The following is an 11772-nucleotide window of genomic DNA, read 5'->3' as shown; positions in this document are numbered from 1 at the left end:
TTGACTAGCGAATCAATAGTCTTCGTTTAAAAGGCGGACCTTAGTTTTCAGGAAATGGTTTCCAAGTGTTCTGCATGGTAAGGTAAGCGCACGTTTTTATTAAATGCAGTGGATCCTGCACGATATATCAGCACAAACGTAAACAATGGCCATGTTTTGCATGTTTACCTTTGCATTATGAAGGGAAGCATTATTTCGGAATACATTTTCATGAGAAGTATTGCTTTCATTTATCTGCCAATTAACTGCTTCCTCTGTGGCACTAAGCAAAACATAATCGATTAAGAAATAATGAAAAAGTCATAAGTGTCCTAATATCATGCCAAATGTGTTAAGTAAACTTTTATCACACATATACATCTCCACTAATCATAAAAACGAGAATGGTGATATTAGCAATGTTTATGTGTGTAATGCATACATTCGAGCTCAAAAACATCTTTATTTACATTGTGAATGGTATCCATAACAACCGTATTTCTGTTGATTCACTCTTGATCCTTTAGCCAGAGAGGAAGATGGATGCCACTCAGCAGATTGAGGATCCTTTCTCTGAAGAAGAAGACGAGGAGAAAGTAGGAAGACCAGAAAGAGAACAGTTAGCTACACTGAAGGTGTTTAAAAATGATCACATACCAGAAACAGGTGAGACATTAAACCTGACTACTTTATCTGATACTGTATAACTAATATTTCCTTAACATTATTGAAATTATGGCATTCATTTCTCTTTTTCTCTCTTCACACATTCATTTAGAATTCCCTCTCTACGTCGGAGAGAATGTCTTGGGCCGTGATCCTGCTGCCTGTTCTGTTCTGCTTCTGGCCCGATCTGTGTCCAGTCGGCATGCTGTCATCTCCATCTCGGTTTTCCGCTCTAGCAGCAGCCGTGCCGGTAATGGTGATGCTGTGGAAGCACTTTTATGGGACATGGGCAGTATGAATGGAACCAGAAAAGGCAGATTCAAGCTGACGCCTCAGGTACGATATGCTTTGACCGAGGGAGAGAGTGTGGTGATCGCTGACGTGCCATGTCAGTACATTGGCCTGAACATCTCGAAGAGAGATACACACAAAACCCCAGAGAAAGGACTTTCCGAAAAGGAGGAAAAGGATAGTTCGCCGCTATCAAGCAGTGACTCAGAGTCAAAGTTGAGGAAAGGCGTGCAGAATGGGTTAAAAGAGAGGAGTGCCTTGCCTCCTGTGCCTTTATGGAGCCCTGAGGATGAAGAACCCACACCACAGCCAGCTCACAAACATCCTGAGATCACCCTGGTACCTGAATCAGACTCTGGTTCAGATGGAGAGAGTGATGAGCGGAAAGATTTTGGTAAGTAAAGTGAGACCTAAAGAATATTACTGAAAGCACACTATTTTCATGCTTTCTTTTTTCTCTTTTGCTATAGTTTCAGACTCAGCATCCTCCTCTCATCTGTGTAGTTCCACAAATTCATCATTCCTGACCCCTGCAAAAAAAGTAATTCCAGAGAGGTAGGTTGAATGTTTCTTTTATGTTACCTTTTAACTTTTCCCAAACTAGTTTAGACATAATAGCCTGATTATATAATGTTGATGTGTTACTGCATAAAGCAGGGCAACTGATATTACATATACTTAAAGAGAAAGTTTACACATATGTGAAAAATCTGTCATAGTTTTCTTACCCTCAAACTTGATTGACTTTCTTTGTTCTGAAAAACACAAAATAATATATTTGAACTTTGAAGAACCTTTTTCCATGTAATAAAAATCATGAGACCAAAATGTACATAAAAGTAGTGTGATACATCCAAATACGACTCAGCTGGTAAATTCAGTTACCGGTAAGTCAACGCAATTGAAGAATTAGAAATGTAAGCTATTATCTCAAATTTAAATGTCATGCAATGTGCAAAAACCATTGAGGTTCGTATTGCCCTATTTGTTGTAGTTTTTGCATGTGTTTGCAAAATATAATTTAAAAGCACATTAAGGCTTGAAATGTCACCTCAGAATACTTTTTACAATATACCAGTTGAGTCATATAGATTAATTTCACTCTAACTTTATTTTTATGAGCTTGAAAGTTTCAATGAGTCCCATCAATCTTTATAAGAAACAAAAAAAATGTTATTAATAGCTGTTATTAGGTTACCATTAACCTGTTTAGATAATCAGCCTTTTGCAAAATAGGTATTTATGAAGCAACCTAAAACAATGGAGTGAATGAAATCTGCCTGGCTTGATGCAAATTCATGCAGTGACAGGCACACATACAGCACTTTCTATTCAGTAAATGAGTTTAGACCATTGGCGGCTGGTGATAATTATTTATTTTTGGGGGGGGGGGGGCGCATTTTTATTTGGGGGGGGGGGGTGGGGGGGTGGATACAAAGCAGAAACACAAAAGCTATTTTGATCTCTTTTTATTATTTTATTATTTCAGACCAACAAAGTAGTAACAAAAAGCATGTTTCCTACTTGAACATAATGTTGCTCTCCTTTATATACAGACCCTTTCCAAAAATTAGAATATCATGGAAAACTTAAATTATTTTAGGAATTCAACTTAAAATGTGAAACTAATTTGATAAAAAAAGGCTCATTGCTTGCAAAGTGAGATATTTTAAGCCTTGATTTGTTATAATTTTGATGATTATGGCTTACATAATGACTTACAGCTTATGGAACCCACGAAATACATTTTTTAAAATTAGAATATTACATTAAATCACACTGTAGTAGTGACACAGTAATCCCGTGGTCATTGAACCAGGTTTTGGTTATTTTGGCAGTGTGGGCAGGTGTAAATCCTGCTGAAAATCATCTTCATCTTCATAAAGCATCTTCATAAAGCTTTTCTGCTGAAGGAAGCATGAAGTGCTCTAAATGTCCTGGTAGACGGCTGCATTGACACTGGACTTCCAGGACATTAGAGCACTTAATGCTTCCTTCAGCAGAAAAGCTTTATGACATTTAGATTTTGTGGGTTTCATAAGCTGTAAGCCACAATCACACTTTGAAAAAGAAGACAGGGAAAACAAAACAGGGCATTGCTAACATCACATCCAGTCAGCCAGCTCCGTTTCTCGTAACAAGCGCGCGTAAAGCTCCGTTTGTAATGATATTGTCGTCCTCTGTCACTTGCCTGCTGCTGGATGTGTACATCTGGTTGTTCCGGTCCGAGATCCTTAATCTTTTTTTTTTTTTTTTTTTCAAGCGAAAGTCTTGAGAAAGGTTTTTTTTGTAAATAAATAACAGAATTTGGATTAACTGCTGCCATTGCGTAATAAAAAGTGATCAGCCTAGTAGCAAGCAAGGTTATTTCTCGCCGCGTACAGTTGAATGGCAGGTGACGAGAACCAATCAGATTGGATAAAATAACATGTATCCAATTATGATTGGCCAGGGACGCAACGACTTGCGCCCCGAGGAGGATCTTTAAGAAACCAATCAGAGACCAGCTTCAGGTCACATGCTGCCCGAGAATTTGTGTACTCACATAGACACCCATGTGTCCGGCGTCCCTCGCCCATGAAACGTATTAAAAATAGTTAATCGATTAAAGACAGTTTTTATTAAATTCTGAGGCTCTTACTACCAGCCGGCACATGAGTAAACTATTTTTTTATTTTTTATTATTACATTTTAATATAATGTTTTTACACATGTTCATTTCTGAAATGTTGATGGGGGCGGCGCCCCAGCGCCCCCTATGGACAAGCCGCCACTGGTTCAGACACGTTTGAGGTTCTGTTATAGATTTCCTTTTGGATGTAAATGTCACTCGCCTTCTCATGTAGTTTAACTTTTATGATGATCAGGTTCTCAATATTTATAGTTTCAATGCAGTAACAGTTATTCTGAAGTTCACAGACAAAATCCTGTAATTAGTAGGAATCCATGTGATTTTTTTTGTGGGGGTGAAAGATTTCCCTTTCACAGATTTTGCATTGGGTTGAAGTTGGTCACTCAATTTAACCAGAAAGCTGCTTGGTTTGAAACGGCTTTCTGTGCTTCATACATTGTTAAACTAGTGTCCTCAAAATTTCACTAATGAACCACACCTTAATGATTTAAACTGTGCAATACAACTATGGGATTTCCCCTATATATTGTAGAAATAAAAAGAGCTGCACGATTCATAGATTAGCACAAACATAGATTTGAATGCTCCGGTGTGATTTCGTTAAAGGTTAGACACAGGTGAATTGTTGTCATTTAGGAATGAGATCATGTGGGTGTTTGAATTGAGATCGCGATCTGCTCTACAAATACTCTTAGTTTTCTTGTGCTTAAAATAAACTTCACCATTTTCGGTCTTATCTTCTCAGTGAGGATGAGAGCTCCATCACTCCATCTTCGGCCTCAATGGACAGATTCAGACTGAGGGAAACCTCCGGTAAACCCTTTTCAAGCTCATCTAAGCCTGGCCTGCTAGCTCTCAACTTGGACAGTGACACTGATTTTGAAGCGGACATGGAGAAAAGCAAGACTGAACCAGAGGTCCAGCCTGAATTAGCTACAAAGGTGGAGCCAGTACCTTCAGCTGAATTTCACATGGACAGTGATACGGATGTTGAAGAAGAGGAGCTGGAGGCAAGTAAGGCTGAAACAGAGGCTCAGGAAGCAATAACTCATGAGAAATCTGTGTCTTCAGTTGGACTTCATATGGACAGTGATACTGATGTTGAAGAAGAAGAAGAGAAAGAGAAAAGCAAAACTGAACCAAAGGCTCAGATTGAACAAGCTCCAAAGGTGGGACCAGTACCTTCAGCTGAATTTCATATGGACAGTGATACTGATGTTGAGGAAGAGGAGCCAGAGGCAAATAAGGGTAAACCAGAGGCTCAAAATGCAGTAACTCTTGATAAATCTGTATCCTCAGTTGGACTTCATATGGACAGTGATACAGATGTTGAAGAAGAGGAAGAGAAAGGCAAGACTGAACAAATGGCTCTGATTGAAGAAGCTCTAAAGGTAAAATCAGTACATTCAGCAGATCTTCATATGGACAGTGATACTGATGTCGAGGAGAATGAGGCTCCTGTAACTGAAAATGTCTCCAAAAAGAAAGCAGAAGTTTTGGCAGCTACAGAAAGTACTTCATCAGCACCACCACCTACAGAATTCAACTTGGACAGTGACACTGATGTTGAAGATGAAAATCCCATGAAGGTTTCCATGGTGACAGAGGTTTCACATCCCATTGGAGAGGGAAGTGATGTCAGACCTACATCAACTTCAGAGACAGAGCTACACATGGACAGTGACACAGATGTAGATGAAGAGAATGAGGACAAGGAGAAGATAAAGGCCAGAGATCTTCTCTCTAACAGTGAAACCGATGATGAGGATCCTTTTAAACCTGTACCAGGCAAAGCTGTAAAGGTTGCTGAGAGTCAGAAGGCTTATGTGTGTGGCAAAGCAATGCAGTCAGAAGAGAGCACCCATAAAAAACAAGACCATCATTCTCAAGCAATGACTTGTCTTGAGGAACCAACCCAAGCTTTTGGTCATTTGGAAGACTGGGACCTACCGCCCACACAAGTATATGGTAACTATCCCGTTCACTTCCTGCCTATTAATCTCATTATTTTTTTATTATCGTATTCACAAAACAGTAAATGTCTAAAATTGCAAAAAATTTAAGTTAACTGTAAACCTGCTGCTAATGGTACATTTTTGTATTTTCTTAAGGTCTTCCGTTGGTAGGAATATGTAGGATTCAATACAAGATAAAAGACAATTCCAGCAAAAAATGAACCTTGGGGTAATTAACACATGGTTACCGAGTCGACCGTTCTCTGGGATTTGTTTTATAATCGAATAATGATGAATAAAGATGATAATCGAATGTAAGGAGTTTTATCTCTAAAGAGTTATATCTTTATAAAGTATCTTCTTATTAAACTGTATGTACACTTACAAAGTTATCAATGCTTCGGTTTGCATGTAGGGACCTTCATTATGCTACCGTATTAGTGTGAGGCTATTTTGAGCCTTGTTAGTGGTACTAACTAGCGATTTCTTTTTACTTACTCTATGCCCTATATACTAGCGTTATAAGGTAATCAGTTTTTAGAGATAAAACTCTTTACATTCGATTATCATGAAAACACATCCCAGAGAACGATCAACTCGGTAACCATGTGTTATTAACCCCTAGGTTAATTTTTCGCTGGAATTGTCCTTTAAAGTCAATTAACAGCAATTGTAGCAAAATGTAATTTACAGCAAGTTTTTCAAAAACATAAAAAAAAAGTTGAAATGCCAATCCGTAAACATTAAAATATTCCATTTCAAAAGTATAGCCACACGATGTGAACAGTATGCATGTTGATTTTAGTGTGAAAAAATGCTTAACGTTTTCTGTCTAAAGTTATGTTCAGTTTTACAACTTTATCATGACAACACAACGCAACATAATACAAGTTTTAACAGAAGAATTAATGAAAGTTACATTACAATTTCAACAATTTTCTACTTTTACATCCTCCATAAATTGGCCTTATGCACTACCATTGTAAGTGCCTCACCATAACCCAGCTTTTTTTCTTCTACTTTTTGTGACTGTGTCAACATATTTTTTTTGTACTAATCAATATTATGCCACAAATGCATTCAGTTGAGCTTAACTTATACTGAACCCATACATTGTCTTTACTGTCAAATCCAGGAGCTGTTAGGGCCAGTGCTGGGTTCAAGCCAAAGCAGCTTGATCTTGAGGCTACGCAGGCATATGGCACAGAGACAGACAGAGAGGAAGAACAGGAGGAGCCACTGAGCCATACCCAACTCTACTCTAACATCTCCACTGCTGAAACTCAGTTCATTCCTGTAGCAAATGTGGAGGAGGAGGATGAAGAGACACCTAATTACTCTCACCTTTCCACAGCAGACACTATAATCATCGCCAGCACCCCAAGACGAGAAGAGGAGACACAGCCCTTTTCTCTCTTCACAGCTCAAACGCAACTCATCTGGGAGGGAGAAGACAAAGAGTTTTATCAGAGTGAGCCCACCCAGCTCATGGAGGCAGACACCATCAATGAAACACAAGAGGGTGAAGAGGAGGAGAACATGAAACAAGGCAGGAGAATCCATGGTGGAGGAAAATTACACAAAGGTAAAAACTCCAGCTCCTATCTTACCATTGCTGAAACTCAGCCCATGTGTGAGGAAGAAGAAACAACAGATGTTGATCTGAGTGGGGACAGCTTTCAGAAACCAAGTAAAAGACAACAGCCTGAGAAATGTGATTCTGCATATCTTGATAAAAACAACTCCTGCTCCCATGTCACCATTGCTGAAACACAACCAATGGGTGATGATGAAGAAGCACCAGATCAGGACAATGTGATCAGCAGTACTCATACAGAGAAACCTACCAGGTCCCATATCACCATCGCTGAAACGCAACCAATGTTTGAGGAAGACCAAGCACCAGAGGATGATCTGAACAAGGTCAGTAGAGGACAAACTGACAAAGGCGAACCCATACAACAAACTGAAAAAGCCTCTACTTCCAGTCTTAAAATCCCTGAAACACAACATGTTGGTGAATATGATGAAGAGCAGGAGAAAGTGCTCAGCAGCAAGATGCCTAGCAGAAGATCACGCAGGGGTAGACCAAAAAAAGAAAAGGAAGCCTCACAACCTGCTGAGAATGTTGTCCATCACACTATCACAGAAACACAACTGATGTGTGAGGAGGAACAAACATCGGATGAAGATCTGAAGAGTGGGATCAACAACGGTGTACCAAGTACAGGACAACAAACAGATGAATTCAGATATTCAGAGCTTGCTGAAACAGGCTTGAAATCCTGTGTCACTATCGCTGAAACTCAACCTATGTGTGAAGAAGAAGCACCATGTGAAGATTTGACTAAGGCAGTTAGCACAGGCCAGATAGATGAACACAACTCCACTGAACTCCCAAAACCGTCTGGCTCCCATTTCATTATAGCTGAAACACAGCCTATGCATGAGGAAGATGAAGGACAGGAGAAACACTTCAGCAGTAAAACATCAAGCAGAAGATCACGCAGAGGAAAACCAAAGAAATACAATGAGGTTCCACAAACTTCTGAGGTTGCTGTTCATCACACTATCACAGAAACCCAACCAGTTCCTGAGGACGTGATTGAAAGAGATGAAAATCTGAGCAGTGGAATCAAATCCAGGAGATCCCGCAGGGGAAGACAGATAAAAGAGGACAGCGTTCCACAACCTGCTGAAGCTGCCGTCAGTTCCCTTTCCACTATCACAGAAACACAGCCTGTTCGTGAGGATGAAACTGGAAGGGATGAAAATCTGAGTATCATCAGATCCAAAAGATCTTGCAGAGGAAAAAAAGAAGATGAAGGTGAACCAGCACAGTCTGTTGAACCAAACTCTGATCTCATGGTTGTTGAAACACAGCCCATGTGTGAGGAAAACGCTCAAGAAGAACCTAGTGGGAGAAGTAGAAGGAGACCTAGGAAAGACAAGACAGAGGTGGAGGGTGAGACGCCTTCATCTGGTAAAGTCCAAGGTAAAACCAGAAAAGGGCAGGAGGGGAAAAGAAAGAGGGGGAAAGCATTGTCTGAGGAAGAGGGAGAGAGTGAAGAGGAAAAAACTACGAGGAGAGGAACCAGGAGAACAGGTATAAAGCATAAGTGTAGTGAAAGGGAAGAAGAGGAAAGATTGGAGGAGAGGAATGCCCAAGCAGAGAAAGAGAGGATGGAGAAAGAGCTCCAAGAACAGGAGGAGCGAGAGAGGGAAGAAAAGGAGAGACTGGAGCATGAGAGAAAGGAACAAGAAGAGAGGGAGAGGGCTGAAACCGAAATGAGGCAAAAACTGGAAAGAGAGCAGCAGGAATTAGAGGAAAAAGAACGACTGAAAAGGGAAGAGGAAAAAATAAGAAAAGAAAATGAGAGAATACAGAGGGAAAAAGAGGAAAAGGATCGTTTAGAAAGAGAAGAGAAGGAAAGGTTGGAAAGAGAGAGTAGAGAACGAGAAGAATTAAGACAAAAAGAAGAGGAGAGAATTCAAATGGAGAAGGAACAAAAAGAGAAGGAAAGATTAGCGGCTGAGAGAGAACAATTAGAAAAGGAGAAACAAGAAAATGAGGAGCTTCAGATGAGAGCAAGAGAACAAAAAGAAACGGAGGATGGGAACCATCAGGAAGCAAAAAAGAATGAGCGATTGGAGAAGGACAAAACAGAATTGGAAACTCCTCTTGTTCCTCCTGCCAGACGATCACGGCGTTGTTCTAGCTCATCTATGAACTCGGAACAATCTGTGTCCTCACAGCAGGAGCCATCCATCCAGAGAGGCCGAGGGCGGGGCAGGGGACGGGGACGGGGCCGAGGGAGACAGACAACTAATGAGCAACCAATCAGTGCTAGACAGTCTAGCCAGAGAGGATTAGATATTGGAGTCGAAGACAAAGAGCAGGACACCAATTCAACAACCCGTTCCCGATCCCGTTCCAGTTCTAGAAGTTCTGAGAGATCTGCTAATAGTGTCATAGCGTCAAACCAAGGGACGAGAGGAAGAGGCAGAGGCAGGAAGAGTGTGAAGCTACAAGAACCGCAGGAAGTTTCCCAAGCTAAAACTTCTGGGAAAGGCAGGGGTAGAGGAGGCAGGCATTCTGGTGTGGAGAATGTAAATGTCGGAATGAGCAATGAACTTGAACAAAATGCAGAGATGATAAAAGACACTGCTGTACCTCAAAGCAACAGCAGAGGTCGCAAGAGAGCATCCAACACTAGCACATCCACAGAAGAGGCTCCATCACCCACACCCAAGACTCCAAGGCGCTCTGTTTCCAGTCAGGCGTACAAGGTCACACACACCCTCAGATGCAGACATTAACTAGCAAGTTGTATCACTGTGTGGATGACACCAATCTGTCATCTTATCTTTTAGGTGTTATTTACTGGGCTGACGGATGAAGATGGAGAAAGAGTGGTCTCTCGATTGGGTGGAAGTCTGGCGAGAGGGGTGAACGATATGACTCACCTGGTGACTGATAAAGCAAGACGCACTGTCAAGTTTTTGTGCGCTGTTGCCAGAGGGGTGCCGATCGTGAATCCTGATTGGCTAAAGAAGGTGAGGGAATGATTATTACAGAAATGTTCCTGATTCAAACCAAGCCAAACCTAAACACCACAATCCTTATCTGACTTTTCTCCCATAAAATGCATATGTTGGTTTGATGTATCTTTTTAAATCCATTGTGAGGTGTTCTCACACATTGAAAATGGTTCTGGTTTGGGTGACAATCCGTGCCGTAGACAATCTATGTTAATAATGCTTTAATAACCCAACACATTCAAAACACATACTCTACTATCGGTGAGTCTCTTATGTTCACCAATGCTGCATTTATTTAATAAAAAATTCAGTAAAAAAACATAAAATTATGAAATATTAATACCAGTTTTGTAAAATCAAGAAAAATCATATATACAATAATTAACATTTAAACTAATTTTCCTGAACTTAACATTTTTTTTTGTCACTGTATGATTTCCTGGTCAAGAATTTTTAATTTTTTATGGTATTGATGATTACATATATATGTGTTTCTAGTTGTATAGTTAAAGAAGTCTAACAAGTACAAAATACAGACTTTATTTTAAACTTTAATTTGAATTTTAGTGTGACAACATCCTCTTTTTCTCCCCCAGTGTGGAAAAGTTGGTCATTTCCTTTCTACTGATGAATACATATTGAAAGACGTCGAGCAAGAGAAGAAGTTTAGTTTCAGCCTACAGAAGACACTGCAAACCGCTCAAAGTCAACCTCTTTTAAAGGTTAGTCCCTCACAAGCTCTTCTGCCTTTGTGTTTCAAGCCCAAAGTGTACTATTTCCATCATCACACATATTCTCTCCTCTAATTTTACTGTTATAGGGTTATGAGATTCACGTAACCCCATCTGTGATGCCAGAACCTTCTCAAATGAAAGAAATAATCACCTGCTGCGGTGCACGTTTCCTCCCTAAAATGCCTTCTGCTCAGAAGGTACCCAGAACCAATGCATATATTCTCTTATTTTAATGCACATATTACTTATTCCCATATTTGATTGTGATTTCTCCCTCTCTATTCAGAAGCACACTGTGGTGGTGTCATGTGAACAGGACAGGGCACTTTGTCAGAAGGCAGTGAGTATGTCATTGCCCGTGGTCAGCACAGAGTTCCTATTGACTGGCATTCTGCAGCAGAGAGTTGACCTGCAGGCCTATTCTCTCACTTCCTCTCTCAACACATCCAATCAGCCTGCAGCCCCCAGAGCTGCTGCCAGGGGCCGGAGGAAGTAGTGACAATGACATTTCCGAGAAAGGACTTTCCTTGTAATACATTTGTGCAGAAGACAGAATCTGATTTATGCACGGATGTTTAAGTTCAGATTGCGCAAGATGAAAATGTGACCCATAACATCCCAGTTTTATTAAGACCGAAATTAATTCGATGAGATGCTGCTAGGCTTGTAACCACACACCCACCGATTCCTGTGAATGTGAGAGATGGAGAGAGTGTGAGGTGGCTGTCGATGAATGATGAGTTTGTTAGTGAAGGGAGAATGAGCTTCTCTAATTTTTTTATGTAATATTTCAATAAACACTTTCAGAGCCAAAATACAGAGACATTGTGGATTTGTGCCCTTTAGTGTTTAAAAAGCTGTTGATCAATAGAAGCAAAATGCAGATAAAAACGGGAAAATGGTCTAGTGCACATTCTTATTCATAGGGGCGTTGGTCGCAGTGATGGATCGATCTGAAGAACACCTTAAAGAC

The 11772-nt window shown here is 40.3% G+C and overlaps 1 protein-coding gene across 2 annotated transcripts; it reads left to right on the top strand.

The window, feature by feature from the left end:
* Positions 1-27: 27 nt before the first annotated feature.
* Positions 28-11610, top strand: mdc1 (mediator of DNA damage checkpoint 1). Of its 2 annotated transcripts, none has more exons than XM_079625685.1 (10): positions 28-82; positions 507-645; positions 758-1330; positions 1407-1491; positions 4314-5536; positions 6659-9813; positions 9898-10080; positions 10662-10787; positions 10886-10996; positions 11086-11610. In XM_079625685.1, exons 2-10 carry the CDS (start codon positions 519-521, stop codon positions 11293-11295), a joined length of 5793 nt encoding a protein of 1930 aa, XP_079481811.1. In that variant the 5' UTR covers positions 28-82; positions 507-518; the 3' UTR covers positions 11296-11610. The 2 variants fall into 2 exon arrangements, with proteins under 2 accessions (XP_079481811.1, XP_079481810.1); XM_079625684.1 differs by having other exon boundaries at positions 56-77.
* The last annotated feature ends 162 nt before the right edge of the window (positions 11611-11772 follow it).

The sequence above is a fragment of the Phoxinus phoxinus genome (assembly GCF_949152265.1).
Source record: "Phoxinus phoxinus genome assembly, chromosome: 10".
NCBI lineage: Eukaryota > Metazoa > Chordata > Actinopteri > Cypriniformes > Leuciscidae > Phoxinus > Phoxinus phoxinus.
The sequence above is the reverse complement of the archived record's forward strand: the minus strand, read 5'-3'. Positions and strand labels throughout refer to the sequence as shown.

Coding starts and splice junctions, on each gene's coding strand:
- mdc1 (XM_079625684.1), top strand. Junction 5,537..6,658: donor ACCGCCCACACAAGTATATG/GTAACTATCCCG, acceptor TGTCAAATCCAG/GAGCTGTTAGGGCCAGTGCT. Junction 9,814..9,897: donor TTTCCAGTCAGGCGTACAAG/GTCACACACACC, acceptor CTTATCTTTTAG/GTGTTATTTACTGGGCTGAC.